The sequence below is a fragment of the Solanum stenotomum genome, chromosome 1, assembly GCF_019186545.1.
Source record: "Solanum stenotomum isolate F172 chromosome 1, ASM1918654v1, whole genome shotgun sequence".
Classification (NCBI taxonomy): Eukaryota; Viridiplantae; Streptophyta; class Magnoliopsida; order Solanales; family Solanaceae; genus Solanum; species Solanum stenotomum.
Window position 1 is genome coordinate 2863537 of NC_064282.1, and position 26443 is coordinate 2889979.

A 26443-nucleotide genomic window follows, 5' to 3' on the forward strand; every position below is an offset into this window, starting at 1 on the left:
TTCTCACAGATCTCACTCCAAATATTCCTCAATTTGTGAAATGCTTGAAAGGCAATAATGTGAAAAAGTCCTGCTTCCTGGTAAGTGTTTTCTTGAAGTAAAACAAGTTCATGCTTATTAGTTTCTGTCACCAGTAAGCTACGAAATGTGTAAAATGTATGTAAACCAAATACTTAATACTTCTAATGCAGTATGTTATTTCCGTGTGTATCCACATTTGTCAACAAATCTATGTTCATATTGATGATTTCTAGACTGGTAAACTATTTTTTTATGTGAACGAGGCTTGCAAGGTGATTTATGGTGTGAAGAAAACTGGTAAAATGATTTTTGGTGTGAACTTTGGCTTCATCATTCTATCGGCTATTGATAAACGTGAGAGAAAACGATAAAATTGTTGGTGGCAAAAATTTTGCAGAAAGTGTGAACTTTTGCATGGAGCCAAAAAAGAGTTTACTAAGTCATATGGACTTTTGCATGGAGCCTAAAGACTTTTACGCTTGCAACAAAAAAAGAAAGGAGAATGTGCAAATATACCCTAAAATTTTGTGATTTAGTGTTGATATATCCTCATTAAAAATATGGCAGACTCATTTATAACCATGCTATTACATAAATGGCACAAATATACAGTTTTCGTCTTACATCAATTTATATATATATATATATATATATACACACGCTTAGGAATAATGACACTCCTTCAACATTAAAGACACTTATAGGGTTTAGGTTGTTGGTGAATCTTCTATTCGTGAGGGGTGGTCTTTGAAATTATCCCAAAAGAATACAATGCAAAATAAATACAAAATACAATTTGTTATATTTGGAGTGCAATTGATACAAAATACAATTTATTGTATTTGGAATATAATTGATACAAAATAAATATAGAATACAATGTAAAATACAATTCTCTCTCCACCCTCTCTGGACCTCGCTTGCCTCTCTCCTTCCTCTCTCAATCTCGCTCGCCTCTCTCCTTCCTATCTCGATCTCGCTCGTCTCTCTCCTTTTAATATGTATTCATTTCCATACAAAATCAGTTTGTATTTGTATTTTTTCTCCAAAATTCGTGGAAAAATACGCTTTCTCCTCTCTGTCCTAGATCTTGCTCACCTTTCTCATCCTCCTCCCCTAACATTTTGTTATTATTCATAATTAAGCAAACTATAACTATAAAGTCCTATTTAAGGCTTAATATTTGCTATTTTTGAAAGTTTCCTTATGCTAATTATGTTTATAGCAATTCAATAAATATAAGAAGCATACTTTAATACAAGTCCTAACCTCACCTAACATTTCACCAATAATCACTTAATATAATTTAGCGAACAAACTAAATAGCAGAGTAAGATCAAACTAAAACATTAATTTTGAAGCTCCCACTTTTAGTATAATATGATGAGTAAGATCAAATAAAACATTCTCAATTCTTTTTCTTAGAACAATAATACTAACTAAAGCAACCTTCTTTTTTTCAACTAACAACAATATTTATAGTCTTCAAAATTTGTCAACAAACAACAATGCTTATAGTCATCAAAATCTGTCAACACATAATAATACTTAAGGCCATAAAAATTAAAATGCTATGAAATAGTAATAAACTATTTCTCTTATTTATTGTTGTGATGAGAATTTGATCCTTCATAGAGAACTTGAACTTGAAAGTAAAGGATTTTGCCGCATTTTTCTCTCACAAATTCACAAATACACCTGTCATCTTTTTCCACAAGATTCCACCTACATAAATTGCGCCATCCGCCTACTAGCCATATTGTTCCATTGCTCCAATTATTGACTTTTGTCTCAAACTCTCTGCCAACAGAGTTGCGAATGATCATGGTTGGAGGGAGTTTAAGTTCGTAGTCTCTCACCACATCAATTGGAACATACTATAATTATGAACAAAGACTGTTAAATTAGAATGTTACATAAAATTATTCTCTAGATCAATATATAATTATAGCTTTCAGTTACCAGTTGATTTCTCATTTTTGCTCGTATCTTTGCTACAAAGTAAGGATTTTTTGGCTGAGTTGCGCGTCGACTTCTGAATATATCTACACCATATTTGTCATGCACATTCCTCACCTTGCAAGTAATAGCTTTTCGGCATCCATCTGAATCAAGAAAATTAAGATCAAGTTCACTAATAGAAATCTCATGAAAACTCACAAATACTCCATCTGTTTCATTTTACGTGGTGATACTTTATTGAACATGAACTTTATGAAAAAAAGAAGACTTTTGGCATTATACCAAAAGTGTTAGAAAATGATATTTGAGTATATTCTTCTCTAGTATTCAATAAAACCTAACAAAATATTCCCCTAAGCTCGTTTCGTTAACGAAACAAAAAACCAAACCTATTTTAAATCTTTTAAAACTTATAGACTTAAACATTTCATGATATTTATAAGACCACAAAATCATGTCCAAATATACAAATACGTTATTTTTACAGCAATGTACTAACATTAAAAGAATTGAATTACATATCAAATCAAACAGATAATTAGATCTAAAGATTTAACTGTATTTACCTTTTGAACCTGACATCTTTTTCTTGAATGTGTCAGTCATTTCATTCTCTTCTTCATCTTTTTCCTCCTTAGTTTCATTCTCCTTCCTCTCCACCACTTCCTCCTCTGTTTCATCCTCTTTCCCTTCATCCACCTCCTCCTCAGTTTCTTTCTCCTCCCCTTTTTGTTCATTATCTTCTTCCTCTTCCTTTTCCACCTCTTCTTCGTCATTATCTTCTTCTTCTACCATGTAGTTATCAGTACTATCATCATCAAATGAGCTATTGTTGTTATCTCTAGTCTTGTTTTTTTCTTTTGGTTCTATACTCTTTCGATGTTCAACATTCACTTCTTCCTCCTTATTGTCACATTTAGCTCCATTCTTTATGCATTCATTTATTCCAAGTAATTTTATGTTAAATATTTCATTTCCATCATAATCGAATATTATAAAGTCTCCAAACTCTAGACTGTTGTCCTCAATAAATTTCTCCCATCCATTCAGAAAATACAAATCTTTTTCTATTTTGATCACTCTTATAGGCCACATATTATTAAACCGATTCCTAAGGAAAACCTTCCTAGGTAACTTTCCATTCTGTAGTTTGTATATGCTGTGGGAATTTTCTGTGAAGAAAAAATAATATTTTTGAAAAAAAGGTAAAAACATAATTTCTTTAAATCAGATTTATCATATCATAAAAAGCAACAAATATGAGAAGAAAAAGTAATTTAAATAAACTCAAAGTTTGAACTTTTTGATGTTACAATATTTAAGAATGTAACTATTTGAGAAACTACAAAATAGAATCTAAGACATTCTCATAGTGTTATTGCAAAGTACTACCATCAACACACATAATATGATCGTTTGTCATTTGAAAATGATATATGCAATTTTATGATATCAATTGATTGAATAATCCATTATACATAATACTTGTATAAAATTGGAAAATTCAACATATAAAATACTAATATAATAATTACTTGCATCACACAAAAGCATCTCTAGTCTTTTAAATTTTCCTCCCCTTATTCATAGCCCAATCTTCAAAAAGTGTTACTTTAAAAAAAATAAAATTAAAAAAATGGAGTTAAGCAAAAAAATTAAATCATCTACTTGTATTTGCAGATCTAAATTTCACCAAGGCCTTTCACCTTTTCATATCCGTTGCCCACATTTTCAAAAGAAGAAGAAAAAAATTCAAGAAACAAAGTCCCAAAAATCTATTACCACAAGGAGAAAGTGTATTTACCATCCGTTTTGCACTAGTTTGAGGATTGAAAACCTTGAAAAAACTCTTTTCCATGTTCACTTTTGTTGTCAAGCAATAAGAGAATAGAATAACTCGCCACACAACCTAAACCCTAGAAGCGGCTTTAATGTAGAAGAAGTGTCATTACTCATAAGCGTGTATACATATATATAAACGAAAAAGAGTAAAAATTGCCCCTGAACTATGTGAAATAGACCACTTATACCCTTCGTTACATTTTGGGATAAAAAATGCCTCTGCTGTTATCCTAAGAGACCACAAATACCCTCAAGAGTTAACACCCCAAATTTTTATTGGCGTGGCAAGCCACGTGGGACTAATCCTTCCACCTAGCATTGTCAACTAGGATTCACTACAAAAGAACTAGACCTTTAGCGGCAACAACAGTCGCCACAAAAGCCAGAAAACCGTCACTAAAAGTTTTTAACATTAAATTCTAATTTTGTGTTTTTTTCTTCATTGTTTTTAAAAAATAAAAAATGATATCGATTAAGTGGGAGTTTGAAGACACTATATGTTTTGTTTTTATGTCATATGTAAATGTATAAAATGTACAATGATGCATTATATAGTAGGAGATTTGAATCGAGAAGTAATTTTGATGATTTTTCGTAATAATATTGTATGTTTTTAATATTGATATTGCAAGTTATTTATTTTAGAAAATTAGGTTGCAATCAAAAATTAATTATCATATTTTTTTGTTGAAAAAAAAGGTTTTACTAGCGAATGGTTGTTGGAGCCTTAGTCACCACTAAAAATCACTCATAACCTTTAGTGGCAATATTTTGGGAATTTGTGGCGACTTTGTCGCCACTAAAGGTCAAGTTCTTTTGTAGTGAATCTTAGTTGGCAATGCTTAGGTGGAGGGATTAGTCCCATGTGGCTTGCCACGTCACTAAAAAGTTGGGGTGTTAACTCTTGAGGGTATTTGTGGTCTCCTGGGATAACGGCGGGGGTATTTTTGATCCTAAAATATAATGGAGGGTATAAGTGGTCTATTTCGCGTAGTTTAGGGGCAATTTTGACCTTTTCCGATATATAAATTGATGTTAGACCAAAAAGGTATATTTATGCCATTTATGTAATAGCATGATTACAAATGAGTTGGCCACATTTTTCACGAGGATATATCAACACTAAATCACAAAATTTTACGGTATATTTGCACATTCTCCTTTCTTTTATTGTTGCAAGCATAAAAATGTCTTTAAGCTCCATGCAAAAGTTCATGACTTAGTAAACTCTTTTATGGCTCTATGCAAAAGTTCACACTTTCAGCACAACTTTTGCCGCCAACAATTATCGTTTTCTGTCATGTTTATCAATAATCGATAGAATGGTGAAGCCAAAATTCACACCAAAAATCATTTTACCAGTCTTCTTCACATCAGACATCACCTTGCCAGCCTCGTTTACATAAAAAAATATTTTACCAGTCTTCTTCACATCAGAAATCATCAACATTAAGATAGATTTGTTGACAGATGTATCTAGATACACATAGAAATAACAACATAGATTTCGTGTGAACCTACCATTGATCTGGCATAATAGATTGAGATGACCATTATGAGCTGTCCCGTAATAAAACCAGCTATAAGGGAAAATGGTAAAAAATATCCTTCAACTTTCATTATTTGCTGACTTTACCCTTACTGTTAAAGTAGAGTTGTTCTTACCCTTGTCGTTACTCTACTTATCATCCATACCCCTCAATTGGATGGAAAGCCCCAAATGAAATAAAATTACTCAATTTCAATTGAATGATAAGTATAGCAACGGCAGGGGTAACAATAACTTTAACGATAAGGATAAATGAAAGTTGAGGGGTATTTTTGATCATTTTCCCGCTATAACCATATGAACAAATAAGGAACCACAACAAGATATGGGAAGCTAAAAAAAATCTTGAATTTCATGATGTAAATCTCCTACTGGCTCCCAAACTTTTCTCTTCATTTGCAAAAGTGAATCAAGCAAAAATGGGATGACCAACTGAATATCATCAGTTCCCTTAAGCGCAGAACATCAATTCAAAAACCAGGTGATACAGTTAAATAACTATGACTCATAATAATAAGTTATGTACAAACATCACACAGTGCATGAATTTTCATATGTGGGATCATTGTTTCACTTATGTATGCAAATTGAAATGTTCTACTACTAATTATGAAGTATTATAGAGGTTTCTTATGTGCTGCACCCATTGGCTTCTGACTCTTAATTTGGGATCCGCTTCAGGGACGGAGCCACCATTCGAGATACGGATTTTGCAACCATTACACTTTTGGGTTCAGATGAAACCGTAGACTATATGGTACATCCACCACCGACTATAAGACAATTTAAATACATTTATTGGTATTTGCACCAGATAACTCTAGGTGAATCTGTTCTCTGGAAAAGTTTTCTAGACATTTTGTGCATCCTCTTCAAATATAATCAACATTACTACATCTCTAATTGTAAGCTATTGGCAAGTATTGTAAGCTTCATTTCAGCTGTAACATACAGAAGTTAAACAACTCTAATTACTCAGATACAGAAAAACGAAAATGAAAACAAGGTTGTCCATTCAGCAGCTACAGAGTTCAAATTCCAAAATAATATAAAATTGTAGCAGTTCAAAACTAAGAATTTATCATCTTTGTGCAGCAAGTTTCAACAGAGATTCTGAAGGATGATCGAAAACAGAAACCTTCAGTTCATTTGCATTGACAAGCTGAAAAACATCCTTCCTTATCCTTATTATCACTCACAAACTGTTTCCATCCTCCACAGAGAGCGTGATATCCATTTTGTGTTATACAATTCACTTTCCACCTTTTTCCTTCTGAATTACGGAGGATAACTGTTGTCTTATTGTCTGATTTTGAAAGTTGTTCACAGAAGGATTTTGGAACATACTGCATTAGAAGTATTAAGTATTTGGTTTACATACATTTTAGACATTTCATAGCTTACTGGTCACATAAACTAATAAGCATGAACTTGTTTTACTTCAAGAAAACACTTACCAGGAAACAAGACTTTTNGTATTGTAAGCTTCATTTCAGCTGTAACATACAGAAGTTAAACAACTCTAATTACTCAGATACAGAAAAACGAAAATGAAAACAAGGTTGTCCATTCAGCAGCTACAGAGTTCAAATTCCAAAATAATATAAAATTGTAGCAGTTCAAAACTAAGAATTTATCATCTTTGTGCAGCAAGTTTCAACAGAGATTCTGAAGGATGATCGAAAACAGAAACCTTCAGTTCATTTGCATTGACAAGCTGAAAAACATCCTTCCTTATCCTTATTATCACTCACAAACTGTTTCCATCCTCCACAGAGAGCGTGATATCCATTTTGTGTTATACAATTCACTTTCCACCTTTTTCCTTCTGAATTACGGAGGACAACTGTTGTCTTATTGTCTGATTTTGAAAGTTGTTCACAGAAGGGTTTTGGAACATACTGCATTAGAAGTATTAAGTATTTGGTTTACATACATTTTACACATTTCATAGCTTACTGGTCACATAAACTTATAAGCATGAACTTGTTTTACTTCAAGAAAACACTTACCAGGAAACAAGACTTTTTCACATTGTAGCCTTTCAAGCATTTCACAAATTGAGGAATATTTGGAGTAAGATCTGTGAGAAGGTCCTCTTCTTTCTCAAGTGCAGCTCTTTTTCTTGGAGTTGCATGTTCTAAGGAAACACAACATAGTAGTCCATCACATGTTAAGATAGGTCTTCTGCAAAGGAAATTTCGGTTGATGAAAGTCTAAATTTGATCACTATTACTGCATTTTATGCTAACTTTCAACAACAGCTAGATGAATTGGAAAGGTATGAGTTAAATCATCATACCTGTGTCATTTTCACCGTTAGCAAGAGTCTGTTTAGGGAATTTTGAAGTGTAAGGGTATTTTTCTGGCCTTCTACGCTTGCTGCCTTCATCATATATTGAAGCTTGTTGATTTTTGACCATGTTTGTTGACTTCACTTGTCTTTCCAGTCCGTTCTTGCTGAAAATTCTTATTGTGAATTGCAGACTGCCATCGTACCTAAACACGAGATATTCCCCATTTTGTAGTTGGCTATTTTTCTGAAATTTCTTCCAACCTTTGTGTATAAGCACAAGCCCTCTTCCATCACATTATAGTTTCACATTCCAAGTGCCTCCAGAAGGACACTTTATCGTGGCTTTATCAGGTGATTCTTCTGATATATATTCCTAAGAAAATCGGCTGGGATTCGCTACAAATTAAGAGAGTCAAAAGAAGATGAAAATGAGCTGGGATTCACTCATAAGCTTGTAAATGATGAACAGAAGCAGAATATTACCAGCTCACTAGTGACTGTAGGATGAAACCTCTCGACAAAGACTGCTCTTTTATGTATCTTCAGTAAGGCTTTTTCCATATCACATTAGCAGTTGCACTTGTCTTTAACACCAAATCTAAGCTAGATTTAATTCATATATATAGGATGAACAGAGAAAAACATAAACAGTTCAGTGTTTTGCAAGTGAAGTCATGGTCATTCAAGGTTTTCCAACCAAACTTAGCAATTGTCACAGAAGTTGACCAGATAATGGCTTGACATTCAAATGTAATTAAACTAGACTTCAGTCCCAAAAATTGCCCTAAGGCTCGTTTTGTCAGCAAACCGAACAACCAAACTTTTTCAAAACCTTTCAGAACTTGTAGTCTTAAACATTTCATGACATTTATATGACTACAAGATCATGTTGAGATATGCAAAGATGTCATTTTTAATGTTCATTTTTTTCTTCCTCCTCCACAGCCAATTTTGAACCTCCAACTCGGTTGTCCTCTTTAGCGATGATCATACCATGAGCATCCACACTCTACAGATTCTCCCATAGCTGGACGGTGAATGATTTCCTTGTGTATCTGCAATTTATCAAATTAGCTCTCAATACGGTGCAGATAAATTTTCAAACTTACAATATTTTGTTGGATAAACAAACTAGCTGGTCTTGCAATTGGTTTTATTTGAAGATACTGGTCCAAATGCATCTATTAGACTGTATGCTTACTTTCATTGAAATGAAATATGTTGTTTTCAATTCCCTATTGGGTATTATTTGGATTAGTCATTCCAGTTTCCACTGTAGAATGTACACGAGGTTTTCATACTTTGCCGAACTAATTTGCCACCAAGTGACTTAGTTAAACTGTTATTGCCCGAGGGGTTTAAATTCTTCGCATTTAATAACCGTCTGTCATGTAATTTGTTTGTTTTGCATCTTGTTTCATAGCAATGCCAAAGCTTAATCCTTCCAGATGCAATTTTACATCTTTTTGCTCCATAGGGAAGTTCAGATGACTTGGCTGAACTCTGAGTAGCGGCTTAGTCAAATATGTGGACTCTGAAACACAAGTTCTGTCCATATTTGATGTGTAAAAAGTACCTAGATTAATTTTTATACTTAAAATTTAGTCTGGCTAAAACAATGTGTACAAATATGGAAAAACAGCAGGAAGAAGACAAATGAAAGATCATCTCTAAGATGGGATTTCAGATATAAATCTCCTCCTCGCTCCCCGAACTATTTCTGCAAAAGGGAATGACAAATTGAACATTAACTTTTACCGCTAAAGGGAATGACCAATTAAACATTATCATTAAGTGCAGAACATCAATTTAAGAATTCAAGAACCAGGAACGTCAATTCAAGAACCAAGAAAAAGTAGTAACCAGTAAAAAAATAACTTAAATCCTCTGATCGAGGGCAAAGGGGGTGGAACTTGGGAGTAGTCAGTGCTATTCAGAAAGAACTTGCAAGTTGACGGAGTGTTCAACAATCACACTGGATTCCGGTTGGCCAATCTCTTTTCCTCTACTCAGAAAAGAGGAATGCTGTTGTCATTCCATCAAATGTCTCTTTTGGTAACCCTTAGCAAACAACATGTTGGGCTGGGCATAAAGAAAATAAGTACACAGAATGAAAGTTAACTGAAGAAATGGTTATGGAGATTTTTTTGTGAAGATATGGCACTATGGAGAAAATTCATTTCACAAAATATGGGCTCCAGAATAGCTTGATTACTGAGGAGGTGACTGATACCTAATACCTTTGGATGCTCTATGTGGAAAACAATTAGAAGATTGTGGGTCTCTTTCAATAACAAACTGAAGTACAAAATTGGTAATGGGGAAAAGGCAAGTTTTTGGAATGTACTATGAATTGGGGAAGAGGACTTGAAGAGTAAATTTCCAGACTTATTCATCTTGAGCTTGCAACAGATGGATAAGGTGGCATAAGACTCCGCTCACTGAAACCTATGTTGCTCAGACTCTTCAAAAATGTCAACCAACTTTTGGAGAATATGATACGGGGGCAGCAACTTAGCTGGAAACTATAAACCTAGAGTCTATCAATCAGAAGCAAGAACAAACAGAACGGAAAAAAGCAAATCTACAAATGGGAATTCTTAATCTGATTGCTGGGCATAAACACTCATTGAGAAAGACAAAAAGTATATTTAATCCATAATCTGATCAAGGAAATGGAAGTGTATTAATTCTTACCTTCATTTTAGCTTTGTTTATCTAAAAAAATATTTCGCTTCACTGCTATCTCTAATCTGTAACTGCTTCTTTTCACTTTTCTATTTCAAAATCATTTTTGATTTTCTTACTCAATTTATTGAAGAATCATTGAGCTGCTACAGATTAAAATCACCTATTAATTACAAGCAATATGTTTATTCTAAAGATAGTTTTCTTAATTTATTTTCAAAATAGAAGAATTATTTGACTATTCAAGTTGATCTAGAGATAGAGGATAACTTTGTATCTTTCTTTCTATCGTTATCTTATATTTTTCTAGTGAAGCATGTCATACAATACGTAAAAAGAGTCATATAGTTTAGACTGGTCAGCAAAACTATATTACTAAATAGTAAATACTAATGAACCTAATGGAGAACTATTTATGTCATTCAGAAATTTTTGGATCTATTATTTTAGTTACAGTAGCATTGGACTTTTGATAAAGCAATATAAAGTCTCCATTTGTAAAAATAATCAAATTATAAACATGTCCATTTTAACAAAGTAACAAAATGAAGAAAAAAATGACAGAAACTAAAATAGGGCAGGGTGGGGCGAGTGGGTTGAAGGTAGGAAAAAAAAGCTATGTGGGGTGGGGTGGGGCAGGTTGAAATTTTAGCAGGTTAAGACTCAACCAACCCCAGTGCCATCCCTACTGAAATATTTCAGATAAATTACATTAGATATCATTTGATCAGAAGGCTGACAAGAACCTAACTTGTAAATATCTCGCATGCTAAAACTGAAATCGCTTTAACACACTCTCGTTGCCCCATAACTGAAGGGAAAATTATCCTCGGGTCCTACTGTATAAGTAATCCAACTGGGAGCATTCCAGACATGAGATTAGACCAGACTGATTTTATCTCACCTACTATGAACCTTAATAAAGCATATTAATCGACTCCACGATACAAGAAACACATCCAAATATGCAGAAAAAAGATGAGGTCATATATTCACTTGCAGCCATCTGATAAGACACGATTCCTAGGTTCAAATCTATTGGTCTTCCTTCATGTTTTCAGCAGAATAAATTTCCAATGAAGATACCCCATTCACAAGAAGTAGAAAAAGGGGAAGAAGAAAGACATAACTCTGGTGGCACTCCAACTGGATCATCTTGTTGACTGGGAACTACTACCAAACTTGTCTCCGGGGAATCCTCCAGAACTGAAAGATTCAGTTTGGAGCCCAGAACCATTTTTCAAGTCCACCGCTGAGCTTATCAGCTCTTCGTCATGTTTAACCACCCAAGGGGTAAATCCTTTTGAATTCAACTCATTGTCCGAATGCCGCCCATTGTCTTCTGAACTAGGTCCTACTTCCTCATCCCCATGGCTTCCATCTTTATCATCATTATCATTGTCAGAGAAGCTATTAACTGACTCAGAGTTGCTTTGTGTTAAAGCCAGTTTATGTATTTCCTCCACATTCCAAAACAAATTTCTGCCTGAAGTAGAGAAAGTAGGTTCATAAGAAGAAGATAAAGGAGAGCCAAAAACTTTACGCATCAAGCCATCAAAAACGCCTTTAAATTGACGCGGCATATCATCCATGTTAACTGTCACAAAGAATGAGTTTAATCAGAACATATCAAATAAAGTAACTACCCTATTCCAGGTAACTCACTTATTAAGTTCATTCTTATGCAACCAGAGGAAGACGTAAAAGTATAATAAGAGAAAAAAAAAACAATCATCATTCGTAGTTATTCATTTAGCTGAGTGCTGACTGATTGAATGTGACATTAAGGCTTCTTATGCATTGATGCACCACAAAGGATTCATTGCTGAACATTTTAACATTTAGTCACCTAAATCCCTGCCAAGAACAGACAATAATTTTTCCTAGTCAATAGCCTTGAACATAATCCATCCTCCACCTTATTTTATTTTTTCCTTGAAAGAAGTGGTGGTGCCAAGAAAGGACAAGAAGATGAAAATTATGAAAAAAAAACGGAACTTAGGCCGAAAACCGGCATAAGAACTGCCCTGTTGAGGTCTATCAAGATCGTAGGAGTTCAGATACCATGTGAAGGTTTGAGCAAACCTTAAGACAAAAATAAAGTTGTCAAAGACCTTATAAACCACTTTTATATAACTAAACAACCTTCCACATGTGTAACCACCTCTAGTGTTCCCTCATGTATTTGAATATGGACTTACCAGTGCGAGAAAAACCTACAAAGATAGGCTCAGATATCATGAGAGAATGACACAGAAAAAATCATATTGATAACTTGACAATTTAGTGAATGCAAGACGCCTATTTATGGACTTCAAATATAATACATATGGTACTTCTCCAACACGGAGCAATATGTAAATTAAAAATTTAACTCTATTATAACACAATTAAATAAACATACTACTTAAAGTTCATGACTGCAGATTATATGATGTGAAGAAAAGTAATATAGTGTGTCGCCTCAGATTGTGATTTAATAGTACAATACTGTTTCACACTTTAGCTTTATAATTTAGCAAAGCAGACTCCCCAACTCACTTCAAGAATTAAGCATTATCTGAAGTTGGAATCAGATACCCACACTGCATCCTATGTGAAGAAACTTGGTACAAGTTATTCTGGTCTTTAAATGGAGATTTATTATTGCAGTCATCAACAGCACTACCCTTACCACATTCCATGTATACGAGTATATGGATGTAAAAATATCCAATGGAAACAGCAGACTCATCACATAAATAAAGAAAATAAACATGTTGGGTGGAAAAATCACTGAAGAAAATTTTCCAAAGAAGTAGTTCTTCATAGAAATAAATCAGATATCAGTTAGGGTTAAAACAGCCTAGATATATATGAAATGATGGTATAAGACCTAACGAACTTCAAGAAATATATAACTTGGAAGAGGCACTTAGAAAATCCCACACTTCATGTTGCTCAGCCACATTGGCAATTGACAAGAGATCCTGTTAGAGAAAGAACATTTAAAGCAACCAGAAGGCACACATATTCCAAACAGATATAAAAGCAGTGCAGAAACATACCATTCAAGTTCAAATTCCAAGATAATAACAGCAAATTGTAGCAGTTCATAACTAAGAATTTATCATCTTTGTGCAGGCAAGTTTCAACAGAGATTCTGAAGGATTATAGAAAACAGAAACCTTCTGTTCATTTGCATTGACAAGCTGAAAAACAGACATGTCCTTCCTTAAGCTTGTTATCACTCACAAACTGTTACCATCCTCACAGAAAGTGTGATATCCTTTTTGTGTTTTACATTTCACTTTCCACCTTTTTCCTTCTGAATTACAGAGGACACCTGCTGTCTTATTGTCTGATTTCGGAAGTTGTTCACAGAAGGATTTTGGAACATACTGCATTAGAAGTATTTGGTTTACATACATTTTACACATTTCATAGCTTATTGGTTGCAGAAACTAATAAGCATGAACTTGTTTAACTTCAAGAAAACACTTACCAGGAAACAGGACTTTTTCACATTATAGCCTTTCAAGCATTTCACAAATTCAGGAATATTTGGTGTGAGATCTGTGAGAAGGTCCTCTTCTTTATCAAGTCCAGTTCTTTTTCTTGGAGTTGCATGTTCTAAGGAAACACAACATAGTAGTCCATTAGTCCATCGCATGTTAAAATAGGTCTTCTGCAAAGGAAATTTCGGTTGATGAAAGTCTAAATTTGATCACAATTACTGCATTTTATGCTAACTTTCAATAACAGCTAGATGAATTGGAAAGGTATGAGCTAAATCATCATACCTGTGTCATTTTCACAGTAAGCACGAGTCTGTTTAGGGAATTTTGAAGTGTAAGGGTATTTTTCTAGCCTTTTACGCTTGCTACCTCCATCATATATTGAAGCTTGTTGATTTTTTACCATGTTTGGTGACTTCACTTGTCTTTCCAGTCCATTCTTGCTGAAAATTCTTATTGTGAATTGCAGAGCGCCATCGTACCTAAACACGAGATATTCCCCATTTTGTAGTTGGTTATTTTTCTGAAATTTCTCCAACCTTTGTGTATAAGCAAGCCCTCTTCCATCACATTGTTGTTTCACATTCCAAGTGCCTCCAGAAAGACACTTTAGAGTGGCTCTATCAGGTGATTATTCTGATATATGCCTAAGAAAATCGTCTGGGATTCTCTACAAATTAAGAGAGACAAAAGAAAAGTAAAAAAACAGCACGAAAATGAGCTGGGATTCACTTATAAGCTAGTAAACGATGAACAGAAGCAGAATATTACGAACTCACTAGTGACTGTAAGATGAAACCTCTCGACAAAGACTGTCAGTAATGTTTTTTCTATATCACAATAGCAGTTGCACTTGTCTTTAACACCAAATCTTGAAAGCTAGATTTAATTCACATATATAGGATGAGCAGAGAAAAACATAAGCAATTCAGTGTTTTGCAAGTGAAGTCATGCACATTCAAAGTTTTCCAACCAAACATATCAATTGTAACGGAAATAGACCAGATACAAGTAACACATCCAAATATGCAGAAAAAAGATGAGGTCATATACATTCACTTACAGTCCTTTGATAAGGCACGATTCCTAAGTTCAAATGTCTTGAAGCACGTCTATTGGTCTTCCTTCATGTTTTCAGCAGAATAAATTTCCAATGAAGATACCCCATTCACAAGAAGTAGAAAAAGGGGAAGACGAAAGAGATACCTCTGGTGGCACTCCAACTGGATCCTCTTGTTGACTGGGAACTACTACCAAACTTGTCTACGGGGAATCCTCAAGAACTGAAAGATTTACGTTGGAGCCCAGAACCATTCTTCATATCCACCGCTGAGCTTATCCGCTCTTCGTCACATTTAACCACCCAAGGGGTAAATCCTTTTGAATTCAACTCATTGTCCGAATGCCACCCATTGCCTTTTGGAGTATGAGGGAGAGATTAAGGAGAATTCACAAGCCCTGCACTTCAAGCTATGGACGATTATGTCCCTCACCATGTCCGAGGCACTCATAGTGCTAAGTACTGCATTCATAAATTTTGCACTATAGAATTCTGATATAATGGATCCACCAACTTTGCTCATAAACATGTGCCATTTTCGACGTCCACACGAGTCCGTCTAGGAAATTTAGAACTGTAAGGTTATTTTGCTGGCCTTATTCGCTTCCTTCCCCCATCATATATTGAAGCTTGTTGATTTTTTGCCATGGTTGTTGACTTCATACTTCTCTCAAGTCCATTCTTGCTGAAATTCTTACTGTAAATAGCAGCGCCATCGTACCTAAAAACGAGAAATTCCACATAATCTAGTTGGTAATAATTCTGAAATTTCTTCCAACCTTTGTGTATAAGCAAGCCCCCTTTCACCCTTCGGGGTGGCCCAGTGGTTTGGGCTTGGGACTTCCATGTTGGAGGTCTCAAGTTCGAAACCCCTTGCTTGCGAAAGCAAGGGGTTTCCTTCTGGGTCTAGCTCGTCGCACCGGACTTGCCTAGTGAGGGTTACCTCTCCTATGTGGTTTGCGAGCTATTGCATAGGAGCAGGGGTTTTACCCTGTGCTCACCCAAAGGGTAGCGGTTGCGGGTTTCCCTTGTCATAAAAAAAAAAAAAAAAAGCAAGCCCCCATTCATCACATTGTAGTTTCACATTCCAAGTGCCTCTAGAAAGACACTTTAGAGTGGATTTATGAAATGATTCTTCTGATATATGCCTAAGAAATTGACTAGGATTCTCTACAAATTAAGAGATTCAAAAGAAGAAGAGAAAACAGCAAGAAAATGAGCTGGGATTCACTAAAATGCTTGTAAATGATGAACAGAAGCAGAATATTACAAGTGCACTAGTGACTATAAGATGAAACATTTTGAAAAAGACTGCTCTTTTATCTATCTTCAGTAAGGCTTTTCCGTCATCACAATAGCAGTTGCACATGTCTTCAACACCAAATCTTTAGAGATAGAGTTAATTCACATAAATAGGATGAACAGAGAAAAACATAAAGAATTCAGTGTTTTGCAAGTGAAGTCATGGCCATTCCAAGTTTTCCAAGCAAACATAGCAGTTCTAAAAGAAGTAGACCAGATAATGGTTTAACATTCGAATGCAAATAAACTAGACTCCAGTCCCAAAAATTGCCCTTAGGCACGTTTTGTCAGCGAACCGAACAACCAAACATTTTAAAAACCCTTTAAGACTTGCAGTCTGAAACATTTCATGACATTTATACTAGATCATGTTGAGATATACAAAGATGTCATTTTTTATGTTCATTTTTTTCTTCCTCCTCCTCCAAAGCCAATTTTGAACCTCCAACTCCTTTCTTTTCACATCCAGTTATTCCAAGTAATTTTAAGTTAAATGTTTCATTTCCATGTTACCATCATAATCAGTTTACGGAAGAAAAATGACACATTCAGTTTAATTAATGTATAGGGACAAAGGCTTACCAGAATACGATTCCGTAAATGTTATATTTTTCAAGAATCTGCAAGTAAGGATTTACTGGCATGAACATTTTGGCAGCTTTAATGGCCCTGCTCGCTTCTGAAGTACTCGGTTGTCCTATTTTACGAGGATCATACCATCCACGCTCTACAGATTCTCCCATCACTGGACGGTGAATGTTTTCCTTGTATCCGCAATTTATCAAATTAGCTCTCAATATGATGCAGATAAATTTTCAAACTTACAATATTTTGTTGGAAAACAAACTAGCTGGTCTTGCAATTGATATTATTTGAAGATACTGGTCCAAATGCATCTGGAGTCTCTGTATATTTACTTTCATTGAAATGAAGTTTTTAGTTTTCAATTGCCTATTGTGTATTATTTGGATTAGTCACACCCCCAGTTTTCGCTGCAGAATGTCCAGAAGTAATCATATACTTTGCCGGACTAATTTGCCACCGAATAACTTAGTTAAACTGCTACTGCCCAATAGGTTTAAATTCCTTGCATTTACCAATCGTCTGTCATGTAATTTGTTTGTTCTGCATCTTGTTTCATAGCAACGCCAAAGTTTAATCCTTCCGGATGCAATTTTACGTCTTTTGCTCAATAGGGAAGTTCAGATGACTTAGCTGAACTCTCAGTAGCGTCTTGGTCAAATATGTGGACTCCGAAACATGAGTTCTGTCCATCTTTGATGAGTAAGGAGTACCAAGATCAATTTTTATACTTAAAATTTAGCCTTATGGCACAATGGTAGTGTAGCTATAATAATTTTAATTAGAAACATACAAGAGAAACCTTGTACATCAGAAGTTTATCTGTTTCAAACATTATGTTGTAAGTTCTCACAAACCTAAAAATTGATCTGGCTACCACCATGTGAACGAATAAGGGAAAACAACGGGAAGAAGACGAATGTAAGAACATCAATTCAAGAACCAGGAACACAAATATGAAAAAGTAGCAACCTCAAGAAACAGGAACATCAACTCAAGAATTCAAGAACCAGGTAAGTCAATTCAAGAACCAGGAACATAAATATGAAAAAGTAGTAACCTCAAGAAACAGGAACATCAATTCAAAAATAATAAAATCTAATTACAATGTGTATATAACCTAAAATTGATCTAGCCACAACCATGTGAACAACTAAGGAAAAACAATGGGAAGAAGACGAATGAAGGAACATCAATTCAAGAATTAAAGAACCGGGAACTTCAATCAAGAATTTATGAATTGGGAACTTCAATTCAAGAATTCAAGAACTAGGAACATCTCCACGAACTTTTACATAAAAACAAATTACCAATTGAACATTATCATTAAATGCAGAACATGAATTCAAGAATTCAATAACCAGGCAAGTTAATTCAAGAACCAGGAACATGAATTCAAGAATTCAATAACCAGGTAAATCAATTCAAGAATCAGGAACATAAATATGAAAAAGTAGTAACCTAAATAGAAAACAATTCAAGAAACCATGAACGTCAATTCAAAAAGAATAAAATTTAATTACAATGTGCATATAACCTAAAATTGATCTTGCTACAATCATGTGAGCAAATAAGGAAAAACAATGGGACGAAGACGAATGAAGGAACATCAATTCAAGAATTAAAGAACCGGTAACTTCAATTCAAAAATTCAAGAACCAGGAACATCTTACCGAACTTTAACATAAAAAGGGATTACAATTATCATTAAGTGAAAAACATTAATTCAAGAACTCAAGAACCAGGAATGACCAATTCAAGAAACAGGAAAAAGTAGTAACCTAAAAATCCTCAGACTTAATCTTTTTAGAGTAGTACAGTACTATGGCTCAATCTTTTTACCGTCGTCATGGCCGGATTCCGTTGTCATGGCCGGATTCCGGTTGCCAATCTGTTGTTCCTCTATTCAGAAAAAGAAGAGTGCCCTCACATATCAGTGTTACATCCTTTTATAGGTAACTCATCGGCTTTCTAAAATATCTTTTCCCATATATTTTCTTTTTTAAAAAAACACCGCTATATTAATTAGGTAAAATAATTTTGGCTAACTTTTTATTTATTTCAATTACTTATTAAAGGTTTAAACAATTGTGATTTATTAAGGGGTCGTTTGGTTTGAAAATGAGTTATGATTGGATAAGTTATGTTGGGATAAGTTATATTGGAATTAGTTATGATGAGATAAGTTGTGTTGAGATTATTTTTTATTGAGTGTTTGATTTGTTGTATTCAAAATAATAAATTTTAAGAACAATTTATTTGTTTACAAAAATGCCCTTCATTAATGTAAAAAGTGATATAACAAAAGGGTTGAAAGAGACATTTTTGTCATTTATCTATTTTATCCCGGGTTTACTATACCACCCCAGGAGAGGGATAACTTATCCCGGTACTAATTATTAATCCCGGGATAAGTTATCCCGAACTTGCCAACCAAACAACAAAATAAGCGGTACTATAATTTAATCCCGAGACTATTTGGTATTATCCCTCACACCAAACGACCCCTTATACTCTTATATATTTATATTTTCTTTAAATAAGAAATTAAATATATGAGAAATTAAAGAATTAAAGATCCTTACTAAAAAATAATTAGAGAATCTTCGAAATAACCATTCTAAAAAAATGAAATTGACCACTCTTTAATTCGAATATTGGATTAGTAAATATTGAATATATAAATCATATCATATATATATTAAAAGAGAACTTTAGGCCCGCTTACGTGGCCACATCACAAACCAGAATTCCCTTTTAATTTATTTATTTACAAAACTAGTCTTTCCCTTTCATGAAAAGTTGTAAAATTTATGAAAAATTGTGACTTGTATGAAAAATTGCAACTTTAATGAAGAGTTGCGACTTTTATGAAAAATTGTGACTTTTATGAAAAATTGCGACTTTTATGAAAAGTTGCGACTTTAATAAAGAGTTACGACTTTTATGAAAGGTTGTGACCTTTCCGAAGGGTTACAACTTTTCCAAATAGTTGTAGCATTTCCGATAAGGCACAATAAACATGTTTACACTACCCTTTGTTGTCTATAAATAGAGGGATTTCCTCTTCATTTTAAAACAACTAAAATTCTGAACCTCCTCTTCTTCTTCTTCTTCACAATTAAATATTTGTGTATTTTGCTTATGTTGAGTGGCTCACTGACATCATTGCTTATGTTACAGATCCTGGTATGTATTTTTACAGTCATTAATTTATGCTTATGTTATTAAGGATAAATGATAAGATGTAATAATTTTCATTTTCCTTTACATTATTAATGTTTGTTACTACGCAATCTTGTATGTAAGATAATATAGCTGTTTAGTTTTAATGATTGATAGGTTATAAGTATTATTTTATAAATTTCATGATATTAAATTTCCACGCGAAGCACGGGTAATTTTACTAGTTAACCATAAACCAAAAAAAAATGATGAAACTAGTCAAAATTAACAATTTATTTATGAAAAATAGGCTATAGCTTTAAAATATTATTAAAAAAAAAGAACAATATATTATTTTTATAGCAAACATTTCCCCTCTCTTGCCTCTCCTCTCTCTCTTATACATGGCTTTAATAAGTTAGCATTGTCCCAATTTTTTTACGCTTTGTTACTCATTGTTTCAGAATGTACAATATTATATTGTATTGTATTGTATTGTAGATACAATGTTTGACTAGATTGTGTTGTTTGTTGTTGTTTAATAAAATGTAATTGTTTGGATTTGAATGTATCGTACTGTATTGTAATTTATAAATTTACTAAAATGTCCTTAATTAAATTTATCAGTAATTTCTTATAAAATAACAATACTATCATGCATAATGTTTTAGAATTAAATGAAAATAACATAAAAATTATATCATGAATTATAATCATATTACCAAATATTATCATTACGTTTGTATCTAAATTGATTTAATTATATTAAAGAAAAATCATATAAAGCAATATGCCAAAAGAGACAAAAATATGAAGAAAAAAAAGAAAGAAGAGAAGAATGTATGCTTTAAAAAGAGAAGAAACAATGTAGTAATTGCTAGGATAGAAAAAAAAGAGTATGTATCGTTCCGCCCTTAACATTTTGTTATTATTCATAATTAAGCAAACTAGCTATAGCAATAGAGTCCTATTTAAGGCGTAATATTTGCTACTTTGAAAGTTTCCCTAAATTAAAAAAATATGCTAATTATGTTTATAGCAATTCAATAAACATGAGAAACAAACTTTAATACAGGTCCTAACCTCAATCATTTCACCATAATCACTTAATATAATTTAGCGAACAAACTAAATAGCAGAACAGTAAGATCAAACTAAAAGTTTAGTTTTGGAGCTCCCACTTTTAGTATGGTATGATGCGTAAGATCAAATAAAAATTTCATCAATTCTTTTATAAGAACAATAATACTTACTAAAACAATCTTCATTTTTTCATCAACAAACAACAATAATTATAGTCTTGAAAATTCGTCAACAAACAATAATATTTATAGTCTTCAAAATTTGTCAACATACAATAATACTTAAGGCCATAAAAATTAAAATGCTATGGTAAATTTGATCCTTCACGGAGAACTTGAACTTGTAAGAACAAGATTTTACCACATTTTCCTCTCACAAATTCACAGATACACTTGTCATTTTCCTCCACTAGGTTCCACCTACATATACTGCGCCATCCGCCCATCAGCCATATTCTGCCGTCTTTCCAATTATTGACTCTTGTCTCAAATTCTCTGCCAGCAGAGTCGCGAATAGTCATACTTGGAGGGAGTTCAAGTTTGTAGTCTCTCACCACATCAATTGGAACATACTATAATCAGGAACAAAGACTTTGTTAAATTAGAATGTTGCATAAATTCATTCTCAAGATCAATATATAATTATAGTCTTTAGTTACCAGTTGATTTCTCCTTTTTGGTAGTATCTTTGCTACAAAGTAAGGATTTTTTGGCTGAGTTGCGCGTCCACTTTTGAATATATCTGCACCATATCGGTCAAACGTATTCCTGACCTTGCAAGTAATGGCTTTTTGGCATCCAACTAAATCAAAAAAGTTAGGATCAGATTCACAAATAGAAATCTCATGAATACTCACAAATACTCCATTCGTTTCATTTGATGTGGTGATACTTTATTGAACATGATCTTTATGAAGGAAAAAAAAAGTCTTTCGGCATTATACCAAAAGTGTTACAAAATGACATTTGAATATATTATTCTCCGATAGTCAATAAAAACTAACAAAATGTGCCCCTAGGCTAGTTTGTCAATGAACCAAACAGCCAAACCTATATTAAATCCTTTAGAACTTACCGTCTCAAACTTTTCATGATATTTATAAGACAATAAAATCATGTCCAAATATTCAAATACGTCATTTTTGCAGCAACATACTAACAATAAAAAAATTGAATTACATATAAAATGAATAAGATGAGTAGAATAAAATATTTAATAATTGTATGTACCTTTTGAACCTGACCTCTTTTTCTTGAATGTGTTAGTCGTTCCATTCTCTTCTTCATCTTCTTCCTCCTCAGTTTCATCCTCCTTCCCCTCCTCCACTTCCTCCTCAGTTTCATCATTTTTACCCTCCTCCACTTCCTCCTCAATTTCTTTCTCCGCCCCCTCCTCATCATCATCTTTTTTCTCTTCCTTTTCCACCTCTACTTTATCGTTATCTTCTTCTTCTATCATGTAATTATCAGTATTATCATCATCAAATGAACTATCATTATTATCTCTAGTCCTATTCTTTTCTTTTAGCTCTACACGCTTTCGATGTTCAACATTCACTTTCTCTTTCTTTTCACATTTAGCTCCTTCTTTTACACATCCAGTTAGTCCAAGTAATTTGAAGTCAAATGTTTCATTTCCATCATAATCAAATATTATAAAGTCTCCAAACTCTAGAGTGTTGTCCTCAATAAATTTCTCCCATCCATATTGAAAATACAAATCTCTTCCTATTCTGGTCACTCCCATAGGCCATATATTATTAAACCGATCCCTAAGAAAAACATTCCTAGGTAACTTTCCATTCTTGTAGTTTGTATGACCTGTGGGAATTTTCTGTGAAGAAAATTATTTTTGAACAAAAGGTAAAAAGAACATTAATTTCTTTAAATCGACCGATTATATCATAAAATAACTAATATCGAAAGAAAAAATATTTTAAATAAACTCAAAGTTTGGACTTTTGATGTTGGAAATATTCAAGAATGTGGGTATTTGGGAAACTACAAAATAGAATCTAAGGCATTCTCTTAGTTTTATTGCAAAGTTACTACTATCAACACACATGATATGATCATTTGAAAATGATATATACAATTTTATGACATCAATTGATTGAATAATTAATTATACATAATGCCAGTATAAAATTAGAAAATTCAACACATATAAGTACTAATATAATAATTACTTGCATCACACAAAAACATCTCTTATCTTTTAAATTTTCCTCCCCTTATTCATAGCCCAATCTTCAAAAAGTGTTTCTTAAAAAAAAATTAAAAAATTGAGTCAAGCAAAAATCATAAATCAAATACTTATAAAAGACCACATAGAAAATGAATTAATGAAAGGGAAAGTTAACTTTAAACAATTGTAAAAGATCATGATTTCTAAGTTTTGCAGATCTAAATTTCACCAAGGCCTTCACATTTACATATCTGTTGCCCACATTTCCAAAAGAAAAAGAAAAAAAATCAAGAAATAAAGTCCCAAAAATCTAATACTACAAGGAGAAAGTGTACTTACCATTCGTTTTGCACTGGTTTCAGGATTGAAAATCTTGAAGAAACCCTTTTCCATATTCACTTCTATCGTCAAACTATAAGAGAATGGAAGAATTCGCCGCACAACTTAAACCCTATAAGCGGCTTTAATGTTGAAGGAGTGTTATTACTCATAAGTAGAGCCGTCAATATGGGTTAGGCCCGTTGGGCCGGCCTGACCTAACTCGTGATTTAATAGGGTTGAGCTACAATATTTTTAGCCCATTTAAGAAAAGGGCTTTTTAATCCAACCTGAATAAGCCTGCTGATTTGTGGGGCTTGAGAAATATGAATAGGGCCAGCCCGTGGGCCAAATAAAAATTAATTAAAAAATAAAAATAAAATAGGGTATTAAAAATTATAAGAGTCTAAACTCAAAATTTGTTTAAAGTTTGAAATATTACAATTTAATTACAAATTATGTTTATAAAATATGTACTACATAAAATAAAAATTCCCTAAAATATTTAGGGAATCACTACATAGGCCATAGCATATAGAATATTGTCATAGTTTTTGTGTTTTATTATGATCATTGGAAAACAATTAAGTTAATATTTCTATTTAGCTATTTATACTTTTACTTGAAATCTAACTTAATAGTTATTATAAAAATAATTTTATTTGTGTATTTGATTAACAAGTAGTAACACTAACACCATGTAATATTGTCTTGTCGATATTTATGATAATATTAAAAAGGAAAAATTGTATATAATAGCAAACTATTAATTCAAATTAAATGCTATAAATATAGTTTGATTTAATTGTACCTCATAGCAAACTGTTGTTATTTCACCTCTCTCCTGGTGAATCTCGTTCGCCACTCTTGTTCTCTCCCTCGCCTCTCTCGTTTTTTATACAAACGCAAGTGTATAAAGTGTGTTTGTGTTTGTATAAAGCGAGAGAAAATTGTATATATACATATATTTTTGCTCCCCTCTCTCCCCTCTCCCAGATCTCGCTCGCTCACTTGCCTCTCTCACTTTATACAATTGATCTTTTTGTATATGTATACCAAAGCAGATTATACAACTGCTTTCTTTTGTATATGTATAGCGTAATATAGATATTTATGTTTGTTATGGAGCACAATTATGCAAACTTTGCTATAACATACAAATATGAATTTTGTATTTGCTATATGTGAAAGTTGTTCAATTAAAAAATATACTTTTAAGAAAAGAGGATTGACCTGGCAAAGCCCGTAGCTCACGTACTTATGGGCTGGGCCAACCATTTTCTGGCCGACACAAAAAATGGGCTAGTCCGGCCTGACCCATCAAATTTGAAAGCCTGTATAAATTTGCCCGAATGGAATGTGTCAACCTGTATTGACAACTCTACTCATAAGCATATATATAAGAGAAGGAAAGATTATAAGAATCTTAAGATGTTCTCATAGTGCATTGCAGTTTTTGGCGTTCTGATATTTTTAAGTACTCGAAAATATCAATTTCAATATTTTGCTGTTTTATTTTATTTTTCATAGTATAATATAAAAACTGATGTCTGACGAAAAAGGTATATTTGCACATTCTCCCTTATTTTTTTTGTTGCAAGCATAAAAAAAAGTCTTTAGGCTCCTCGCAAAATTTCACATGACTTAAGGTGAACTCTCTTTTGGCTCCATACAAAAGTTCACACTTTCAACACAACTTTTACCATCACCAATTTTATCGTTTTCTGTCACGTTTACAAATAGCCTACAGAATGATGAAGCCAAAATTCACACTAAAAATCATTTTACCAATCTTCTTCACACCAGAAACACCTTACCAACCTTGTTCACACAAAAAATATTTCAGCAGTCTTCTTCACACCATAAATCATCAACATGAACATAGATTTCATGTGAATCTACCATTGATGTGGCTATAACCATGTGAACATATAAAGGAACAACAACTAGAAAAAAGCAAATGAAGGAAAACAAGGTTGTTCATGTTAAGCAGCTACAGAGTTCAGATTCCAACATAATGACATCAAATTGTAGCAGTTCAAAACTAAGATTTATCATCTTTGTGCAGCAGAGATTCCGAAGGATCGTTGAAAACAGAAACCTTTAGTTCATTTGCATTGACAAGCTGAAAAACACAGACCTGTCCTTCCTTAAGCTTGTTATCACTCACAAACTGTTTCCATCCTCCACAGAAAGCATGATATCCTTTTTGTGTTATACAATTCACTTTCCACCCTTTTCCTTCTGAATTACGGAGGACTGCTGTTGTCTTATTTTCTGATGTCGAAAGTTGTTTACAGAAGTATCTTGGAACATACTGCATTAGAAGTATTAATTATTTGGTTTACATAAATTTTACACATTTCATATCTTAAACTTGTTTTCAAGAAAACACTTACCAAGAAACAAGACTTTTTCACATTGTAGCATTTCAAACATTTCACAAATTGAGGAATATTTGGAGTGAGAAGGTCCTCTTCTTTCTCAAGTGCAGCTCTTTTTCTTGGAGTTTCATGTTCTAAGGAAACACAACATAGTATATTACATGTTAAAATACGGCTTCTGCAAGGGAAAAATCGGGTGCTGAAAGTCTAAATTTGATCACTGTTACTCCATTTTATGCTAACTTTCAACAACAGCTAGAAGAATTGGAAATGTATGATTAAATCATCATACCTGTGTCATTTTCACCGTTAGCACAAGTCTGTTTAGGGTATTTTTCTGGCCTTTTACGCTTGCTGCCTCCATCTATTGAAGCTTGTTTATTTTTAACCATGTTTGTTGACTTCATTTGTCTCTCCAGTCCATTCTTGCTGAAAATTCTTATTGTGAATTGCAGAGCGCCATCGTACCTAAACACGAGATATTCCCCATTTTCTAGTTGATTATTT

General features: G+C 33.2%; 4 protein-coding genes and 1 long non-coding RNA gene across 6 annotated transcripts; 1 reads left to right on the forward strand and 4 right to left on the reverse strand.

Moving 5' to 3' along the window:
- Nucleotides 1–6265, forward strand: LOC125866004 (uncharacterized). Its single transcript, XR_007446441.1, has 2 exons — nt 1–80; nt 6056–6265. It is a non-coding gene; the product is annotated as an uncharacterized LOC125866004 (long non-coding RNA).
- LOC125865950 (B3 domain-containing protein At5g60140-like) lies at nt 1508–22886 on the reverse strand. The gene is made up of 4 exons (XM_049546223.1): nt 22830–22886; nt 2550–3105; nt 1984–2126; nt 1508–1898 (listed from the first exon to the last, which is right to left on the reverse strand). Exons 2-4 carry the CDS (start codon nt 3076–3078, stop codon nt 1620–1622), a joined length of 951 nt encoding a protein of 316 aa, XP_049402180.1. The 5' UTR covers nt 3079–3105; nt 22830–22886; the 3' UTR covers nt 1508–1619.
- On the reverse strand, nt 6370–15276 carry LOC125865959 (putative B3 domain-containing protein Os03g0621600). Of its 2 annotated transcripts, XM_049546235.1 has the most exons (5): nt 15062–15276; nt 14395–14525; nt 7677–7931; nt 7387–7514; nt 6370–6720 (listed from the first exon to the last, which is right to left on the reverse strand). In XM_049546235.1, exons 2-5 carry the CDS (start codon nt 14420–14422, stop codon nt 6520–6522), a joined length of 612 nt encoding a protein of 203 aa, XP_049402192.1. In that variant the 5' UTR covers nt 14423–14525; nt 15062–15276; the 3' UTR covers nt 6370–6519. The 2 variants fall into 2 exon arrangements, with proteins under 2 accessions (XP_049402192.1, XP_049402200.1); XM_049546243.1 differs by lacking the exon at nt 7677–7931 and having other exon boundaries at nt 14141–14525.
- Nucleotides 21352–23627, reverse strand: LOC125847917 (B3 domain-containing protein At5g60140-like). Its single transcript, XM_049527644.1, has 5 exons — nt 23574–23627; nt 22410–22880; nt 22277–22358; nt 21706–21833; nt 21352–21618 (listed from the first exon to the last, which is right to left on the reverse strand). Exons 1-5 carry the CDS (start codon nt 23625–23627, stop codon nt 21352–21354), a joined length of 1002 nt encoding a protein of 333 aa, XP_049383601.1.
- A 1969-nt stretch (nt 23628–25596) lies between these two features.
- Nucleotides 25597–26328, reverse strand: LOC125847972 (B3 domain-containing protein REM19-like). The gene is made up of 3 exons (XM_049527745.1): nt 26229–26328; nt 25952–26070; nt 25597–25869 (listed from the first exon to the last, which is right to left on the reverse strand). Exons 1-3 carry the CDS (start codon nt 26326–26328, stop codon nt 25597–25599), a joined length of 492 nt encoding a protein of 163 aa, XP_049383702.1.
- Nucleotides 26329–26443: the final 115 nt, after the last annotated feature.

Bases quoted from the DNA above. Each gene is read 5' to 3' on its own strand.
- LOC125865950 (XM_049546223.1), bottom strand. From the start codon at position 3,078: ATGTGGCCTATAAGAGTGATCAAAATAGAAAAAGATTTGTATTTTCTG. The intron at 2,127-2,549 runs GTAAATACAGTT...TTCTTGATTCAG, and splicing joins AAAGATGTCAGGTTCAAAAG to ATGGATGCCGAAAAGCTATT. The intron at 1,899-1,983 runs GTAACTGAAAGC...TCATAATTATAG, and splicing joins CAAAAATGAGAAATCAACTG to TATGTTCCAATTGATGTGGT.
- LOC125847917 (XM_049527644.1), bottom strand. From the start codon at position 23,627: ATGGAAAAGGGTTTCTTCAAGATTTTCAATCCTGAAACCAGTGCAAAA. The intron at 22,359-22,409 runs GTGGAGGAGGGT...GAGGAGGGGAAG, and splicing joins AGAAAGAAATTGAGGAGGAA to GAGGATGAAACTGAGGAGGA. The intron at 21,834-22,276 runs GTACATACAATT...GATGCCAAAAAG, and splicing joins AAAGAGGTCAGGTTCAAAAG to CCATTACTTGCAAGGTCAGG.
- LOC125865959 (XM_049546235.1), bottom strand. From the start codon at position 14,422: ATGGAAGAGGGCTTGCTTATACACAAAG. The intron at 7,515-7,676 runs GTATGATGATTT...GTGTTTCCTTAG, and splicing joins TAACGGTGAAAATGACACAG to AACATGCAACTCCAAGAAAA. The intron at 6,721-7,386 runs GTAAGTGTTTTC...CTTCTAATGCAG, and splicing joins TGAAAAAGTCTTGTTTCCTG to TATGTTCCAAAATCCTTCTG.
- LOC125847972 (XM_049527745.1), bottom strand. From the start codon at position 26,328: ATGGTTAAAAATAAACAAGCTTCAATAGATGGAGGCAGCAAGCGTAAA. The intron at 26,071-26,228 runs GTATGATGATTT...GTGTTTCCTTAG, and splicing joins TAACGGTGAAAATGACACAG to AACATGAAACTCCAAGAAAA. The intron at 25,870-25,951 runs GTAAGTGTTTTC...CTTCTAATGCAG, and splicing joins TGAAAAAGTCTTGTTTCTTG to TATGTTCCAAGATACTTCTG.